The sequence below is a fragment of the Narcine bancroftii genome, chromosome 7, assembly GCF_036971445.1.
Source record: "Narcine bancroftii isolate sNarBan1 chromosome 7, sNarBan1.hap1, whole genome shotgun sequence".
NCBI lineage: Eukaryota > Metazoa > Chordata > Chondrichthyes > Torpediniformes > Narcinidae > Narcine > Narcine bancroftii.
The window spans coordinates 26,349,789-26,370,172 of NC_091475.1; the positions used below are offsets into that span (position 1 = coordinate 26,349,789).

General features: G+C 41.2%; 1 protein-coding gene across 4 annotated transcripts; it reads right to left on the bottom strand.

Moving 5' to 3' along the window:
• Positions 1-3,840: 3,840 nt before the first annotated feature.
• trim45 (tripartite motif containing 45) lies at positions 3,841-19,950 on the bottom strand. 4 transcript variants are annotated; one of them, XM_069889212.1, is made up of 6 exons: positions 18,866-19,950; positions 17,862-18,448; positions 13,482-13,611; positions 11,455-11,569; positions 7,466-7,592; positions 3,841-5,478 (listed from the first exon to the last, which is right to left on the bottom strand). In XM_069889212.1, exons 1-6 carry the CDS (start codon positions 19,330-19,332, stop codon positions 5,330-5,332), a joined length of 1,575 nt encoding a protein of 524 aa, XP_069745313.1. In that variant the 5' UTR covers positions 19,333-19,950; the 3' UTR covers positions 3,841-5,329. The 4 variants fall into 4 exon arrangements, with proteins under 4 accessions (XP_069745313.1, XP_069745312.1, XP_069745310.1 ...); XM_069889211.1 differs by having other exon boundaries at positions 11,455-11,566; positions 17,862-18,598; XM_069889209.1 differs by having other exon boundaries at positions 17,862-18,598.
• Between the last annotated feature and the right edge of the window lie 434 nt (positions 19,951-20,384).

Genomic DNA, 20,384 nt, shown 5'->3' on the forward strand with positions numbered 1-20,384 from the left:
ATGGATTCGAAACTCTGAGCCAATCAGACGCCGCGGTCGCTCATCGGTATCAAGTTCAACATTGCGTCAGAAACGAAACTGAAACGGAGTGGAACTTCTCGGAAATCACCTGGGTGGTTTTTTTTGACCAATCACGATGTGAACGTGCGATAAACCAGACTGGTTAATAAAAAACAACCCCACGTCTTTCACTTGGGTGGTAACGCAAGACCAGCTAAGTTCTTGCTCTCACTGTAGGCACTTTCAGGTGGCCAAATTCCCCACTTGTTAAGCCTCATTTATGGCAACTGCTGCTGTCGGGAGGCCACCTGAAGGCGCCTGTGAGGCAAACTTTGGGCACTTTCAGGTGGCCAATTGTCCCGCTTGAGAAGCCGCATTTTGCCAAAAGATGGGAAGGCCACTGTCGGACTCTGGCTTTACCCTCCCCTCAATTTAGTCTATGTGTCGTCTGAGTCCAGCGTGCTCGTTGAATGAAGTGATAGGAGAAGGTATTCGGTTCAACCATCAGTTTATTACGCAGCACAATAAAGCTTAACAGAGCTCAGGTTCAGTCCTTAGTTCATAGGTCACCTGCTCAGTGAGCTATTCCCCAAGATTGACTCCTACTGTCCAGTCTCTACAGTTTATATAGATCAACATTATTACACTGAACAAAAGTTATGCTAGATTCCTTGCATAAGATTTACCTCAAGCAATTTCCTGCTCTGCAGTTATCTAGGGTGTAGACCTCCCATCGGTAGGTCACGTCTCCAGAATGGAGGACCATCGCCTTCCCAAGATCGTGTTATATGGCAAGCTCTCCACTGGCCACCGAGACAGAGGTGTACCAAAGAAGAGGTACAAGGACTGCCTAAAGAAATCTCTTGGTGCCTGCCACATTGACCACCGCCAGTGGGCTGGTATCGCCTCAAACCGTGCATCTTGGCGCCTCACAGTTCGGCGGGCAGGAACCTCTTTTGAAGAAGACCGCAGAGCCCACCTCACTGACAAAAGACAAAGGAGGAAAAACCCAACCCCAACCAACCAATTTTCCCTTGCAACCGCTGCAACCGTGTCTGCCTGTCCTGCATCGGACTTGTCAGCCACAAACGAGTCTGCAGCTGACGTGGACATTACCCCTCCATAAATCTTCGTCCGCGAAGCCAAGCCAAAGGAGACCTCCCATCTTAATCCTCAAGGCCAGAACATCCTGGCTTGATCAGAAAACAATTCATACCCCATATATTTCTAATTATTTCTTTGTACTCATCTGGCCATAGCCTTCTGTTCTACTCAACACCTCCTTACGTCTTAACCTTCCTACTGAATTGGTTTAATACATTTTCTTTGTCTCCGACATTCTCAGTCATGGTACTCTTTGTTCTCGTCTGGCCATAGTCTTCTTTGTTCTACTCAACACCTCCTCATGCCTTAGCATTCCGCCTAGATTGGTTCATACATTTTCTCTCTTTTGTGTTTGGAGACAACAAATTCGGCATGTACTATACTCAGCCAACTTTGCTACATACGGTGGCTGTTACTTAATTGCATTCCTATTTCCCTTAAACAGTATAATTGAAGTAAATAGTAAATTGTTACATAGTACTGGATTAATGAATACATAATGAATAGTACATAGGCATATTTTCTATGATTACTTAACCCCTTGGTTCCAACACCACGTGAATGTGCAGGAGGCACCTGCAAGGTGAGTTTGGTAACCCTCCTCCGAGAGGGATAATCGCCGCAGCACAGTGGTCCTTCCGGCCCCTCCCCCCCCAGCCATCTGAATGCAGCCGCCTGAAAGCGGCTGCTAAGGGGACGAGTCAGCTGACAGCTCCCCTTCCAGCTGCCCCAACCCCGGCGCAGGACCTCAGGGCAGGGGCAGTCGTCGTGGGCTGTCAGCGCAGGGACGTCCCCACTCTCTCCTAACAGCCCGATATCAGTCCCCACACTGTGGGGGGACTGGCGTGGGCATTAGTGGTTGGAATGGCCGGCCCGCGCAGTCTGCAGTGGTTCAGATGGCCGGCATGGGCTCTAGAGGTTTGGGGGGATGGCACGAGTTGCAACTGTTGGGGCAGCCGGCGCAAGCCGTCACGCAACCCGCACTGGCTGCCCCATCCGCTGCAGCCCGCGCCAACTGCCCGATCCTCTACAGCCCTCTCTGTCCGCACCAACCCCTACAGCCCGCGCTTAGCAGAGAATGCACCTGAAGAAGCTACTTTCACCCTCTCCAGCTTCCCCTTATTTATCTAGCTCCATCAGCCCTTTTTGTTCTTGAACAGTTTCACCGTTAGTCCTACATGTCAACTCCAAACTGGCAAAAAGCGAGGGGGATGTAGGGGTTGGCTCCTGGGGTGTGTACCTCTGGTGTCCCTTGCTTTGCTTGCAGATCTTTTCTACACTGCTCATCATTTTCTCTTTCAAAATGCCATCCTTTGAGTAAACCGCAAGCAGGGTGGACAGAGGACATGCAGTGGATATTGAATATTTGGACGATCAAAAGGTCTTTGACAAGGTGCTGCACACGAGGTTGCTTCACAAAATGAGAGCCCAGGGAATTACAGGAAAGATACCAGCATGGGTACAGCATTGACTGATGGCAGAAAACCATGTGGGAATAAAGGGATCCTATTCTAGTTGGCTACTGGTTACCAGTGGTGTTCTGCATGGAATCAGTGCTGGAATAAAGTAATGCAAGGTCTGTAGCAAATATTTTAAGAGGCCCTAAATTGTGCTGGCTGGTGCATGTGCAGACCTAAATAATCCCAGCTGGCACATATGCAGTGAGGGGGCGGGGGGAATGGGGAAGCCCTCCCCCCCTATGAATAGCCCACTTCTGCTCTTGTATCTGATAGCCTTTCAATTGTAAAATAAATTGCTCTCCAGTTGAACTTTCAACATTATATCTGAAATGAAAATTTAAGCAGTTTTTAGTCGCCATGATCTTTATAAGGAACACATTGTTACTTCCTTTTTTTTTGCAATTGAAATAATTCTGAAATTCAAAATCTCTATCTCACAAATAAAATAAATACTTAAAACTTAAGGGGTTAACACTTTTGTGAACTAATTGTTGTGAAATTCAAGATCTCTAACAACCCCTTAAGTTTTAAAGTATTTATTTTATTTAACACTTTTGTGAACCATTCCAACATTTGTTGACTGTCAACTTACTTCCCCGACTCGGAAAGAATGCTTCCATTCAACTCTCAAAAATTTTAATAGATGGGTGGCAAATGGAAGAAGATCATTTCTTGAGTAAAGAAGTCCATTGGTGTGCAGAAGGAGATAATAGCATTTCCAATGTGCTACTGAACTAATTAAGTGCCCTCCTCTAAATATGATGATGACTAAGTAGCCACATGATGTGCGGCTCAGCAGGAGCAGCATTTTTAGCATCAATGCTGATTGTGCAGTTTTTCAAATTTCATTAAATTGTACAGCATGGAAATGGGCCATTCAGCTCAACATCCACTGACCAGCACAGCAGGAAGCCCTCTCGATTAATCCCTTTGCCAGCCCTTGGACCATAGCTTTCTACATTGAAGCAAATTGCGTGTTCAACTAGATGTTTCTGAAATGCTGTCAGTGACCTAGATTCTCCGGTAGTGCATTCCAGTTACTGCTACTCTCTGGGTGAGGAAGGTTTTTCTCGTATCCCATCTAAACCTCTTCTTCATTGCCCTAAATCTGTATCCTTGCGTTTTATCCATCTTTAGGGTACACTGCAAGAAACTTCCCCATAGCTATGCACCTCGTCATTCTGTATACCTCGATCATGTCCCCTCTTCATCTTAAAAATCATGAAGATCTGTAAACCGCGATTGAAGTAAAAAACAAAAACGCTGGAGAAGCTCAGCATGTTGAACAGTGTCCTTTATGAAGCAAAGGTAAAAATACATATACGATGTTTCAGGCTTGAGCCCTTCATCAGGGTATGAGAAAATGCCAGCAGGCATCCAAACAAAGAGTTGGGAGTGGGGGTAAGAGTGGAAGTGGCAAAGGCACGAGATGATAGATAGAGAAAGGAGGGAAGGAACATCTTAATCTTCTCTGTTCTCAGGATAATGGCTCTAGTTTCTTCAGTCTCTCCTCATAACTGAATTGCTCCATCCAAGGGATGGAGAATCTCTGCTGCATTTTCACATTCGTTTGATACTTTGGTGCCCAGAATTACACGTGGCATCCCAGTTGAGGACTGACCAAGGAATTTTCAGATAGATCATAACCATCCTACTTCTGCACTTGCTGCCCATTGATCCAACAGCCTTCTTAGGTGCCTTCACAGATCTATGGATGTTTACTCCAAGGTCCCTCTGTTCTTCCCTACCTTCCAAGGCCCTACCGTTAAGAGAGCAAGCCCTAGCCCTCATTAGTTCTTCCCAAATGCACCATCTCGCATTTGTCAGTATTAAGCTCCAACTGCTACTTCTCAACCCATTTCAGTAACTTATTGATTTCTCTCTGCACCCCAAGACCACCTTCTATGCTATCAATCCTACTTTTAATGTCATCCACACACTTGCTGTTTCTGCCTCCCACATGATTTACAAATGTTACAAACAACAAGGGTCACAGCATAAATCCTGAGGGTCACATCCAGTCATATGCATATAGTAACAAAAACTACCTTCTATCTATCCAAGAGCAGGAAATTGCTTTGAATTACGTTCCCCCCAAGATACATGGGTCATCCCCACTCATGATTGCTTTATAGGAAATGTGCAGTGGAGCCTCTCCTGTCCCAGAGGCTCTCGGGTTGCACCTAGGGAAAAAAAAACCAGGAGAATACATTGACCATTCCCAACATCAATGCTTTAAAGAACTACTGGAGGAATTCAGCAGGTCTGTCTATATCCAAGGTTTCTACCCATAGATCTTGTCTAACCTGCTGAGTTTAAATTTCCATCATCTGCAGCTTTCATGTTGTTGAGGAATAAGTTGATTCAATGTATACATGATTCTTTGTTATGGCTCAATAAATCTGAGAGGCAGAGCTACAGATTTGCCCCTCAATGGAAAGTTTTGGCACCATATTTAGTAAAATACTAGTTTTCATAGTCTTGGGCATTATTTGAGAGAATACGTGTATTCAGAGGTGAATAAAAGGTTTCAGCCTAAAGTGTTTCCACAGATCATGGGTAATTTAGGTAATCAATACTAATCTGAACACAGAATTTCTATTTCAGTCATCATCTTGCGTGGAAAACTAACAGCAGACAACAAAACCATCAGGGGAAAAAAAAATTCTAAAAAAGTCACAATTAATTGGCTGAACTGGCATCTTCATCATTGCCATGTATACTATACATCAGGCTTGGGATTGCAGTTCCTTGTTTTTTAATTGCTACAAAACAACAGTCCTAACCAGGTTCTGGTATGGGCCATCATTTGACGCTCCTAAGCATTCCGAACTTTTGCTTGGATTTCCACAACAGGACCAATGCGGATGGCCAGGATGGCTTTTGTGTCCATGCCCACATCCTTGAAACCCACCTACCAATCAAACATAAGGACTTATCAGTAGTGTAGACATAATTCCATTTGCTCTTTATCACACAACATGTACCCTCACCTTCTGGAACATTCTTAGTCTTGAAATAACCCATGTGCATCATCCTTGGTTTGCTGGAGTAGTAAAATAGTATGTTTTTTTTACAGTTTACAGATGGAGCACAGTAACAGGCCCTTGCGGCTCATGAGACCATGAAGCCCAAATTCACTCGTGATTAATTAACCTATAAATCCCGCCCATCTTTGCCAATCTATGTGCCAATGGTGAACCACTTTAAAATGTTCACAGAACTTCTGAACCTAAAGATGCCTCCCCTTGACCTGATGGTCCTGTTCATGAGAAACAATGAAAAGGTGGGGGGGGGGGGGGAAAGAAAGCATGAAAATCAAAGAAACTGCAAATGCTGGAATTCTGAAAATAAAAATAGAAAACAAATACTGTCTCATCAATTCTAATGAACAATCTTATTCCTGAAACATTTATCTGGTTTCTCCATCAACAGATACAGCCTGGTCTGTTGAGTGTTTTCAGCATTTTGTTTTTATTTATTAAAGAAACCATATTGGATTTTAACATTGCAGAAGATACTAATATTAAATTTATTTTTAGATTGTCCTATCATAATTTATTCTTTCTTTTTCAATAATTCTTTTTTAACATTGAAATTTCACATCCAAAAAATACAGAGTACAAATGGATATATGCTAAAATTCAAAAAAAAAACATTACACTTAAATCACATAATTTCATCCAAGGTAATTCACATTTTAATCAAACATTGTACTGATATTATATTATTTTATTATAAAAAAGGAAAATCTAAACCCACTACCAAGAAATAAGCTGTTTTGCCCAAAAAAGGAAGACAGAATTCTTATCAGTGATAAATTACCTCATTAATCAATACTTTCATAACAAATCAAAGATTATAAAAGTAATTCAAAAAGGGTCCCCACAATGTTTGAAAATTTGAATTAAAATCGGAAATTGAGCATCTAATCTTCTCTTTCTTCTTTTTCCAATCTGTTTATTGAGTTATATCGAACATATATACAAGGGGAGTTACATTGCATTCATACATTTACAAGTGTGTAAGAAAAAGAACATATTAGTATACAAATATATATTAACCATAAATTTCTTCTCTTGTAAAAGCGAAAGGAAAAAAAAAGAAAAAAAAATTTTTTTAATTGCAAAATCCCCTCTAACTATCTTAAAAAAAGAAAGAGGGTCTGGGCAGTCATTCTGAAAGTAAAGTAGGAAAACAAAGGGTTTCCTGGATCTAATTTAAACATGGCATCACGTAGCCATTGAACATGATTAGGCAGGGTGATGTCTCTCCATCTGAGCAACACCGCCTGCCTAGCCCTAAGAGAAATAAAAGCTAATACATGTAGTTCAGATGTTGTTAATGTTATGCCACTCTCTCCAACAACCTATCAAATAAAGCAGTTAATGGATTTGGTTTAAAATTTACTTTAAAAAGTGCAGAAAATGTTTGAAATACTTTTATCCAAACTTCACAAGATTCTGGCACATCCAGAATATATGAATTAATAAAGCATCTCCATTGTTGCAATTGTCAGAATGAAGAGAACACAGTAGAAAGTCCTTACAGCCCAATAACACCCAATTAACCTACCAACCCCATTTGTTTTGGAGAGCAGGAGGGAACTGGAACACCCACCAGGACATGAGGAGAACATTCAAAATCCTGGATTTGAACTCTGGTCATAGTATTATAGTGTAAGAGTGTTCTATAACTGCTGTGCTAACCGTGCTGTTTGCTTGCTTGATGTCATTAACTCAATCAGTATTTGGTAATTAATACATGTTCCCTCTGTACCTAACCCATAATTATGGTTGAGGATAGAGAAATCATTAATTACAAAGTCTTCAAATCTGAAACTAAATGCAAATAATCCACAAGGCCATTACACCAGACAAGCATTTTATTATTACACTCACCTGGCATTGTTCCTTTGCAGCCACAACGGGCATCTTTTTGTCCACCACTGGAGCAGAATGTACAGCAGTGGAATATACCAACATGCTCACGGGACTTGCTTGCTACTGTTATGGTGAATGGAGAACCCTGGGAGAAAACAAAACTATTAAAATCACAATACATGTCACACCAAGTTAAAAGAAAATTTATAAATATATAGAATCAGAATTTATTGTCAGGAACAGGTCACAAAATGCTTTGTTTTGCAGCAGCTTCACAGTGCAAACATTTACTTAAACCACCTTACAAATAAAAATAGTGCAAGAAAAAGTCAAAGTATGGCAGTGTCTTTGGTTCATTGTTTATTCAGGAATCTGATGGCAGAGGGGAAGAAGCTGTCCTTGTGCCGCTAAGTGCTTATCTTCAGGCTCCTGTACCTTTTTCCTCCAATGGTAGCAAAGTGAAGAGGGCATGGCTTGGGTGTTGTGGGGGTCCTTGAGAATAGAGGCAGCTTTATTAGGATACCGCTTCTTGTAGATGTCTCCGACGGAGTGAAGACTGGTACCTGTGATGTCACAGGCTGAGTTAACAACTCTGGGGTTTTTTCTTGTCCTGAGTTTTGGCACCTCCATCCCAGAAAGTGATACAACCAACCAAAATATGAAATGAAAGCATTTATTTACTTTTTTGTTAATTCACAGCAGACAGGCAATGATGGAAAAGGTAAAAATCATTGACTTAAGATGAAGGTATGCTAGCTTTTTGTTACTAAAGTCCATGAAGAAATTTACACGAGTATCATTAAGTAGTGAGTTGCTGGGATATTTTCCTCAGAATCAATGAAAAGTGGTAACATACTTCCAAATTAGGATAGTATAGAGGAACTTGGAGGCAAACTTGCAGCAGTTGGTGGTGGTGTTTTACGTACCTGCAGCTTTGGATCTTTCAAAGAAGTGCTAAAGCAGCTTGCAGCAAATCTTCTAGATGGCAAACACTGGAACCACGTTCGAGAAATAATGTACGATAAAAGCTTGCTGCTTTGAGCCAGACGTCAAGGCTCAATGCCGTTGGAACCACGTGCATCATGGTAAATGCAGAATATTCCCAGTATGCCATGTACATGGTGGAAATGGTTTGGGAAGGTGCACAATACATTACTTAGAGTGGAATCTTCTCCTTAGCAAGTGTTGCGTTGCTCGTTTAGTTAAATTATTCGTCAATGGTGACTCTGAATAGCTAAAAATTCAATCATTATAACTGCACTGAATGTTAAGGTGAAATGGCGGATGCATTTGTTGGAGCTGATCATTGCCCATTACTTGATATGTATCAATTCAAGCCAGAGGTTAAATCCAATCTTAGCATCTTGGTGTAAACAGCTTCAGTCTGATAATTCTGAATGGAAATGAACACCACATAATAATGAAATGCCTTACAGCAATGTCCTTGATTATGATATGATATAGTTTATCACAAATATAATGTACATATATACAGAAATTCATACTTGCTGCAGGTAAATATCTTGTAAAAGAAATTATGGCTACATGAGTAAAATTAATTGAATTAAAAAGAGACAATAAATACAAAAAATAGTTGATGGCCAGCAAGGAGGAGCAATGTTACCAATTCACACTGATTGGGGCATGCCAATGAGGAAGTTAAGGATCCAGTGCAGAGGAACAGGGTCTCTGATCTTTTAGTTTGTAACAGGTTTTGCTGATATGGTGTTGTACACCGAGCTGTAGTCAATGAACTACAGCCTGATACAAGAATTCCTGTGGTCTCGATCAGGTATACTCAAACTTTTATTTTTGTTATGGCCCCCTTAGAACTCTGCTTAGTTTATGAGCCCCCTTCCCTGGGAAGTTGTCAAGATTCGTTAGTTTCTTCCATACTTCAACTAACTACATAAAAAAACAATTTTTTAAAAAGATTTCAGTCTGTGGCCGGGAGTGGGTGGGGCAAGGAGTGCCACATGACCCCCGTTGAGAATGGTCTGGGTAATCTTATGTGGAGTGCAAGGCCAGCAATATGGAGTCTGCCACTGACTCGCTGTGACAATACACACATTGATGTAGGACCAGGTCCTTAATGGGATTGTTGATCTGCTCCATAACCAATCTATCAAAGCATTTTATCATCTTTGTTTCATATATCTCACTTATCCAGCAACTCCCGTGGTCCAGATCATTGGAATCTGCCGCCATTAGTGCAAACTCCTTACAGACAGTGCAGGACTTGAACCTTGGTCCCGACCGCTGTAAAGGTGTTGCGCTAACTGCTACACTAACCATGCTGCCCCACAGTATTATTTCCTGTTTTAAGCTTTACATAGGGGTTTCCCTTAGAGATTAATTTCTGTTTTCTGGCTTTTTCTGTGGTCCGGCAATGGCCAGGTCCCAATGTCGCCAGATTAAAGAGGTTCAACCTGTATTAGGAAAAGATTACTTTATTACATTTTTAAATCAACCACAGATATGCTCAAGAGTGAATGGTAACAAGAGACTCAATGATAGATTAGAATCCATGAGAAAGCAACAAGAATCCAAGCTGAAGTGATGAACCAACACTGATCAAAGACTAACCATGGAGCCCAGAAACAATGAGACTAAAGAGAGAAGACTAGAGGCTGCATATTCTGGTAACTTGGCAAAAACTCCTCAAAGCTGATCCACCACCAACAGATTATGACAGAAATGTGATGGAAAACTCTCCTCTTGTTGGATGATTAAAGTTCCAAAGATCAAAAGGCTCTGCCACTCCTATTTCCCCAAAAACTGCCTTTTCCTCTCTACCCTTCCAATTCTTGCTGGTGTCAGATCAGAATCAGATCAAAATATATGATTGCAAAATAAACTGGCAGAATATGAATTGGTTTCATTTTGCACCAATGGATTTTTGCAGAATTAAATGAAGCATCAGATAGACTATAGAGTTAATTTTTGGATCCTGTCGTTATCGCCCAGTATACTGGCTGATAGCTTCCATTGGGAAGCCTCCAAACAAATATTGTGATAGCAGCAAATATAACAAAGTTTGTATATCAGCCATAATACTGGAATTGTGATTGTACCCTCAAGTTGCGTCATGAACATTCAGAAGGACAAACAGGGGAGATCTTCCAGCTTTAGCAGAAACAAAAGCTGAGCAATTGTCTATCAACTGAGCAAGTATGACTGGGGCAATTCTTAAAAATTAATTTTTTTAAAAAATTTGGACTTCTTAAAGTTATTGACAGCTGATGGAAGTGGTTGTCCTGTACTTTTAGGGTAAAGACTGCAATGGTCAGTGTGCTTAACTATTTCAATGGATAATACATGGACTGGAAAATAAGTTGTTGACCCTCTTAAAAATGCAGGGAAGGATGAGAACACGACTTATTTTCGGCATGCTGATGAACCCAGGTGAAAATGAAACCCATGGATGGTTAGGGTTAGGGTGAATTGTAGCAGCACTCATTTAATCATCGATCTTTTCAACAAATCAGCAAAATGGGTATTTTCTGCCACAGATCCCAATCACCAACAGATCAGAATATTTGAAAGGTCAAACAACAGGATTTTGTTAGAGAAAGGTTCTAAGATATTTCCATTTAGTTGTACAGAAATACAAAATGGAATGCATTTTTTCCATGAAGGGAGAAGTGGTCATGCTAGCTGCATTTTTTTTCTTTGAGGAAGGAGGACTCTAGCACTATTTTCCCCCATTGCTGTGAAATTCTGTAATGATATTCTTAGGATAGTATCAATTTCAAAATAACTACTGTAGACTCCAATGCCTGATGCATCTTACTCTTTAATTAGGGCATGCAGTTTTACAAATGTACATCAATGTGATCACCAGAAGCAAAAAGGCATTTAATTTTAAGACAATAGAAAGTATTTATGATAAACCATATTCAAATCCAGCCCTCAAAAAGCAGAATGCAAGTAATCCATTGCAATGTCAAGAGAATTGACACTCTTTGTATCCATCATTTATACGAACTAGAACCCTCTTCACTCACCTGCACATGCTGTCCTTTCACACAGATCCATGCCACATAACAGCCTGATGTCCGGGGTGTGTACGTAATTTGATAAGTTCCATCATGATTATCTTGCAGCAATGTCCTGATACTGCTGATTGAAATAACAGAAGGCCAACATATTCAAAGTAAATACTTTTGGTTAAGCAATAAATGACTCTCGAGCTCCAAATACAACAAAGCACCTCAAACGGTGCCACTAGAAACCATTGAAAGAAGGATGATTGCAGGCTGATCCCAACACATTCCACCAATAAAGAGCCATCATGTGCAGAATGAATAATTCACAGTGTCTTGATGATACAATAACGGGGCTAATGGCATTTTCTCCTTCTGAAGTGTTTTTAATTCTATTTAGAAATATTATTTTAAAACAAGTTTAAAGATTCTCCAAAAAAAATCTGTCGACTCCAATACCACTAAACGTAGAAGCCCTACAAAAAGGTAGTGGACACAGCTTAGGACATAACTTGCAAAACCCTTCCAACCAGTGAGATCATCTTCAGGGAATGCTGCCATCAGAGAGCAGCAGCAATCATCAAGGATCCACATCCTCCCCAGCACACACACTGTTCTCACTGCTGCCATCAGGAAAGAGGTTTCGATGCCACAAGACTCGCACCACCACGTTCAGGAACACCTGCTACCCCTCCACCATCAGATTCTTCAATGACAAACTCAATTAGATAGCCACTTAAGGACTCTCACTTTTTTCTTCCTCTCGTATTGGACATCTTGTTTACATTTCTTTATTTGTTTACATATGTATACGAAGTAGTTTTATTTGCACTGCCAGTAAGTGGCAATTTTGCCTCGCTCACAGGAAAAAGAATCTCAGGGTTGTAATGTGATGCCATGTATGTTCTCTAACAATAAATCTGAATCTGAACTGATTTTTAAAAATCTGCAAATGTCAAAAGAGCTGTATGTGATTTTTTTAAAAATTCTCAACAGTAAACAAAATAACAATCTTAAACTAAAGTATTAGAAGCAATGTTTATCTTTAGGATCCTTAATGGCTGAGTGCCATTCCACAAAGTTGTTGAGGCAGCTTTGCAGTCACGCACTGGCCAGACAAGATGACAGGAATGACAGGTTCCTTCTCTGTAGGATTTCGGTAAGTTAGATAGGGCTTTGTAACAATACAATCGCTACTAATAATGGCTTCTTTTAAAAATCCCAAATTCTTTACAGAATTTAAATGCTACAGTCCATGATAGAAACATAGAAGATAGGAGCAGGAGAAGGTCATTCGGCCCTTCGAGCCTGCTCCGCCATTCAATGAGATCATGGCTGATCTTAAGTTCAGTGATCTGCTGGAGAAACTCAGCAGGTTGAGCAGCATCAGTGGGAGAGGAAAAACAGAACTGTGAATGTTACAGCTGGAACCCTCCATCAGAACAGTGTGGGAGAGAGAAGCAAAGGGAGGAGGTGGAAGAAGATGAGTAGAGGTAGGGTAGCTAATCACCCTGTGCAATATCTTCCTCTACCTCACTTTCACCCCTTTGCTTCTCATTCCACCCCCTACCCCTAATCTGGTAACTATCAGTCAGCTGCCTCTGTCCATCATCCTTCACCCCTCCTTGGTCCAGTAATCCCACCTCCCCCCTCCCCCCATGGCCCAATCCAACCCCTCACCCTCAGTCCTCATTACACCAGATCTCTCTACTGCATACTCTCAGACCTGATGAAGCATACCAGTCTGCAACGCTGACAACTCTTGCCTCCCACCAGATGCTGTTCCAGTTGAAGCTCCAGTTTCCAGCATCTGCAGTCTCTTGTGTGTCTTAAATTCTACAAATACTGTAGAATGATAGTTGATTGCATCACCACCATTGCAAATGCAAAATCTAACTGCAGTATCAAATTAACGCGTCTTGAACGCAAGAATGGAAGTTACAGTAATTAATTACTTATCCAGTCTTAATTGGTTTAACAAAGCAAGACATCTGCAATGTGTTAGAGGTTCATTTACTTTCTTGTTGACCATCACACAAGTTACCCACCATTCTTTCTTGTCCTTTTTGAAGATGCTGACCCGAACAGATTCACTTCCCCTCCTCATCTGCTGCCCAGACTGGTCATTACAGACCAACGTGAATGAACTTGCTTTGTCTTGTTGAGCAACATGGAGTCCTAATTGAGAGGAAACAGGAAATGAGTTACACAAAATACAGGGATACCCAACATTGAAACGACTGGTTCTCACTACTGAAGCTATACAATGAGGTACACAAGTGCATCCTTAAGGACAGTACAAAACAAGATTGATTTCAGTTGCTTAACACAATCCACACTCATTCTGGGAAGAGAGGCATATAGTGTCTGTACACAAGCTAGCAAAACCAGAAGCTTCATCTTGCAAATCAATAGGCATTGAAATAAAATTAAAAACACTTGATGGTGACGTTGCTTAAAAAAATGATTTGAAACAAAAATAAATCAACTCTATTTCCACCTTCTCAAAGGCAGCTCCCATTTCCAAACATCACCATCTCCCAATGCAGCATGCTTCTGAGTAGGCAGTGAGATGAACAAAACTGCATGAGACAAACAGTCGCCCATTTATCAAGTGGTGAAATAACCAATTTTCACCTCATCTCAATAAACAGCAACATTACAAGCACATTTTCACTCAGAAAGCAGACAAGACATAGGGTGGAATAATCTTAGAGTAGCCACCAAAGACCAGCTCATCTCATTTATTTGCACAATCACCTCTCACCAGAGCACACAAGTTGCTGGGTTCCCACCCAATCTGATACAGTAGGTAAATTAAGATAAGGGTTTACAGCTAACATAAAAACTGAAGGGCTATTTATCTTAAGCAGTGGTATAGAATTTATTTTTAAATCTTACTCAGTTTATTTTGCTCAAAACCTGAGAGACAACCACAGGAAATAACTCTCCAATGTCACAGAATGAGGCACTTAAATAGTAGAGGGAAGGACACAGAGGACAAGAATGATAAAAGCAAGACCTCGTGTGGGCAGGAAAGATGAAACGGAATGCGGAAGGGTGACCCACATATGGAAATAATGTATTTTTGTTTGAAGTGATCACTGTCAGCAATGTCAGGAGGTAGAAGGACGTCAAACTTATATTTGAGAGACTTCTCAGGCAGAGATTCTGATTCAATACCAAATTAGCACTTTTTAGAAAAAAGCTGTTTATAAAGGTCTTTCTAGTATTAAAATAGAGAAGCTTTGGATAGCCAAGATTGGTCTTCAAACAAGTAGTCAGTTTGCCAATATCAAGGTAGACAAAGATCCAATATGTTTGAGATATACAGTTTAGCATTACAGAATAAATGTGGAAAGCTTTTATCTGTACCACAGCACAACTATAAAGAACAAAGAAACAATGTAATATAAATAGCATGCTAGAAATATTCAAGCCTGATTTTAGCTGTGAAGGGAATCAGGTGAAATAATAAAGGTATGAATCTTCAAGAAAATAATGAGGCTAGGAACTCAAACATATCATAACCACTCTGTTTGAGAAGTGAGGAAGGTACCAGACTTTAAAGAAAGACAGTGAATGGCATTTAATAGATCATGAGATCTAATTGTGAGACAACAAGGATACCTACTTCACCTATAGCATGAAAGGTTTGATAAGAAAACATGACAATGTCATTTGGCATTTTGTTCCTGTTTTGCACAAGATCTTGGTTGATCTCCTTTCTTCAGTGTTGCTTACTGAAACTAACCCAATACTGTATCACTCGATTCCCTTCATATCCAAAAATCAGTTCATCTTAAATATACTCAGTAAGTGAATGTCTTTTTCACCCCTATTTTGAAAGGTCAACCCCTTATTTTGAGACTGAGTGACCCTCTAATCCGAGGCATCCAACCAGGGAACATCAACCGTACATCTCCCCGTCAAATCTCCAAGAATTTTGTGTGCTGACTTCGCCTTCTAAACTCAACATTGTATGGGCTTAGTCTGCTAATCTCTCTTCATACAATGAACCCATCATCCAAGGAATTAATCTAGCATTAATCAGATGAACCTGCCCTGCACACTATTTACTTTGTATATATCCCTCCTTAAGTGGGGAGACCAGAACCAGAAACAATACTCCAGATAGAGTGTAACAAAAATCACTCTATAACTAGAGCAAGACATTTCAATTTCCTATCCAAACCTCCTGAATAATGGGTCAATATACCATTTCCTTCCTATTCGTTCTGTTCCTCCACATTAATGCAGGGATTAGTGTACAAGGACAAACAAGTTCCTCTGAATGTCACCTTGAAACTCTTACCATTTAACTAATCTTGTTCTTCCACCTGCAATTTCCTTATTTATACAATACTCTATATTATTATTTTTGGAGGCTTACATACAAATTCCTCTAACATTTTCTGCCTTTATCTTAACCCTACCAAAACTGATTCCATTTGATTTTTTGAGCAATTTTCTTTTTTCTTCTCTATTATTTTTATTTCATTCTTCTAAAGAAAAATCAGGGCCACTGATCTTTTCAATTTTGCATATCGATTCGAAAAGTACCCAGGAATCTTTACTTCAGCTTTGGGAATTTTCGTTATGCTTATTGGACTGTATTCACTTATTTCTATTCCTGCCATGAAGCCATCCATATTGCAACAAAGGCAAAGATAAAGAACCTTCCAACTTATCTTTGTACCAACTGTTCTCTGCTCTACCCCTAACTGGGGCATACTCTTAACTATGTCAATATCAGCCCAGTCCTTTCCTGTTAAAGCCTGGTGATCATCACCAGACACATTTGTTTTGTCTCTGACTCTCCAAATTTCTTCACACTAAAACTACAATTAGTTTTCAAGTTTCAATTCGCCTATCGTCACAACAGGCCAACAGCAGATGCCAGCTTGCTGGCTCTCTACTCTGCGCTAGATCACTGGACCACAAGAACACAAGGTGTCAGGTTGTTGTTTGTTGACATCAGCTCTGCATTCAACACCATCATAGATGCAAAGCTTCTGATCAATCAAAGGTTCATCCCTCTGCAACTGAATCTTCGACTTCTTCCTCATCCGCAGACCCATATCAGAACAGATTGGCAACATCATCTCCACACTGACCATCAATGAAGTGGCACCTGAAGACAGCGTGCTTCTTCCCCTTCTCCATTCCTGTACACTCATAACTGTGTAGTCAAGGTCAGCTCAAATCAACCTACAAATTCACTGAAGACATCATAATTTTTGGCTGCATAATGGAAAATGACGAGTCAGAATATAGAACAGAGATCAAGAACCCGGATGGGAGGTGCAACAATCTTGCTCTCAAAACGTCACCAAGATTGATGGGGTGGAGAGGGTTAGAACTTTCAAACTCCTGAGGGTTCGTATTTCAGAAGCCATCTACCGGAACCGACCTATCGAGACAACTATATACCACTGCAATGCTCTTTACTTGCTAAGAAGTCTGAGGTGATTTGGCAGGTTGTCAAATTCTTGATCATAGGAGCACTGTAGAAAATATACTCACTCGTTGGATTACAGCATGGTTTGGCAATTCAAGTGGCCAGGAATGCAGAAAGCAGCGGACATAGCCAGTTCCTTCACAGGTGCTGAAATCCCATCCAGTGAAGACATCTAGGTACGGCTCTGCCTCAAAAAGGCAGGCTAGATCATAAAGGAACCCCATCACCTTGGTCACAAACTCTTCTCACTAATACCTTCAGAATGGAGGTATTGAACCGTGAGGTCCAGCAGATCTAGGTTCTCCACCAATGCCCTCTACCAACAAGGATAGGTCAATGGGTGTCAGAGTTGTACAGCAGAGAAACAGGCTCTTTGGCAAACCATCATGCCTATCTATACTAATCCCAATTGTAACATTAATCCATGCCCATCTATTCCTCACCCATTCAAGTACCTGTCCAAATGCCTTTTAAACGTTGTTAGTGATCCCATTTCCACCACCTCCTCATACCAGATACCAGCCATACTTTAAGATTAATGTACCCCTCTGGTCTCCTTTAAACCATCTCCTCCTCACCTTAAACCCATGCTCTCTAATTTTAAACACCCCACACTTTCAAAATAACAAAGTCTGGTCTCTGAAGCATGATTTTTTTTTTTAAATGGTCTCAGCAATGGCTCCAATCCTGATTTTCTGAATGAAACTAATGCGGAGTCACATTATAAAAATATACTGCTTTACTCTCCAGTCATTACTGCACAAAATAGGAAAAAAGTCATCATTTCACTTCACCATCAGCATCCGATTCTTGGTATTTTTGGGCTGATTCTTGGTTTTGTTGCTAGGTTTTCAGAGTAATCTCCTCTTTGTTGCTTTAAACTCTGCACTCCCATGTGCACCTAATGATCATATCAACATAGTTAACTTTAAAGAGATACAATTCCAGTGAAACAATTTGCTCTTACCTTCACCTTGAAGGATACACTTGGTGGGATCAATTTTTTTTGTGGTAATGATTCCAAACACCTCAAACCCATCACACTGTTCAGCTTTCGCATGTGACTGGAACTGAATCCAATCATCCTCTGCAGCAGGAACACTGTAACTAATCTCATTCAGTTGCTTCAACCGGTTGACTACTACACACTTAGTTAACAGGATTTCTCCATGAGAGCCATTGGCCAACAAGCTTTCTGTGAAATCCACTCCAGTCCTGACATCTGCCAAGATCTGTTCCAACTGGATTTCTTGCACATAGAGCGAGTTCTCCTTCTGGAGTCTCAGTTCTTCCAGCTCTTTCAACAGTCTGCTCCGATGTTTTTCCAGAACCTTGATATAGTCCTCCGTAAAATTATTAATTTCTTCTGCTCTCATACACAGCTGCTCTTTTAGGATCTGCCTGGAGCTGTGAATCTTCTGCAAGATCTCCTGTAGAGCACCAATGCGTGGCTGTGTCTGCTTTAGAAGCTGCTTGATGAAACCACCTTGTTGGTTGATGACATTGGTAATAAAGTCACAGCTGTGGTCACGATGATCTACGATACAACAGTCTCTGCAAACCAGACAGTCACACGTCACACAAAACAGCCTCAGTTCCTCTGAAGGATGAACAGAGCACATGAGGGGTTGAACAATTCTCTCAGTTCCACCTTTCAGGTCCTTCAGGGCAACTGTGTTGTGACAAGCAGTCGCTCTCTGCCTCCTGCAGGAAGGATTAGGTTTTGTTTAAATGAAATAGATTTAATCATACAATGATCAAGCCACAGATTGAAATGGGCAGCTTTGTTTTATTTAATTGCAAGGTACCAGAACAGGGATATTTATAATGAAGTGGTATACACGGAAACAAATGGGATATCTCTTGTAAAAGATTGTAGCGCACTAAAATCATTGTTCAGTCCACACACATAACACCTTGAAGATGTATGTAAGGGGAGGGATAAATTGTCAGTGACTCGAACAAGCTTACCTGTGAGCTTGAGAGCAAAAATCACAGAGATTTGCTGAGCAAACATGACATCTTCTTTCAGCAACCCCATCGTTACAAAGATCACAGACCAACTTGATGTTGGGCCTGTTCAAACTCTCCAGTAAAACCTCATTCTGGATCAGGTGGTTAGTGGTCAATCCTTGCATTCCTGCCTTGGGGACCTTCACCTCACAATCGCAAGCTGGACACAGGATACTGACCCCAGATTCAGAGCAGAGCAAGGGTTCCCCAGATCCTGACCTGACCTCTCTGCCTGTCTGTGAAACAGAGAATTGCTCCAGGCCACTTATACAGTCCAGGCAGAAGGTGTGCAGGCAAGGCAAGAGCTTGGGATTGGTGTAAAGATTTTTACAAATCAAACACCTTGTCCTGAAATTCCTTGGAGATTCTGACTTTGAGGACAGTGCAGAAAGCTTGCAATCCAATCCTTCCTGGCCCGCTGACATTTTGGGGAACTTCCATAAATAATCCACAATCAATGTCCTAAAACCTCAGTACTTCAAAAATGCACCATTTAAAAAAAAATCCCACCCCAATTATTAATTTAACTCTTATTTCTTCACTAGGGCTATAGTTTCTACTTTAAAACAAACCATCTATTTTCCATCAGAATATCCAATATAGAGGACCAGTTCTAACATATACTCCGTCCAGAAAAAGCCAATTCACTTTTATTCCGAATTCTGCCACAGGTCAGTTTTCAAAAGAGCGCTGTCCTGATACCTCCTTGTTAACTACCGTGAAAGTGACTTGGCACACCATACCCTGCCACACTACATCGGAACGAACCCGTCACTCGGTACAAATCACCTTCGCTGATCTGAAGTCCGAACCCATTTCCAACATCCACCCTCCCACATTCCGTAAATCCCGACCACCTCCCCGTTGGACTCCTCCCCACCGTAGATCGTTGAACCACTCAACATAGAGTCCGCTACCGAGCACCGTCCGCTTGGACTCAAGCCTCCAAATCCAGAAAGTGCCCTATCTAAACCGGGCAAACTCTTCCAAACTCCTCACGCCCGGCCAACAATTTGCTCGGAGAACGAGCGCTTCCTCCCGACGACAGCGCACGCCGGTGCTGCTCTGGAGGTTGGGAGGACCAATGTTCGGGAGCGCGGATCTGGATTATGCACGCTCTCAAAATTCACATTTGCATTCACTCAAAATTCACTAAGTATCAAAAATGGAGGAAATCCCCTGAAAATGCAGGACAACTGTCTAGAGGCAAAAGACACACCACTGGGAAACTCAGCAGGTCAAACCATGTAGCAAGGATAAAGATACATAACCAACATTTCGGGCTTGAGCCCTTCATCAAGGTTCCCTCACTAACTCTAGACATTGAAGGTTGGCCCAGCTGGGTACTCTCACCTTGGGAGTCAGAAGGCCAGAGAGCTTCTGGAAAACGGAATGTCTGGAAACCTGAAAGCTACGTGCACCTGAGTGAAAAGAAACACCTCAATTTGTCCACATCATTCTCTCCTCTCCTCCCAGT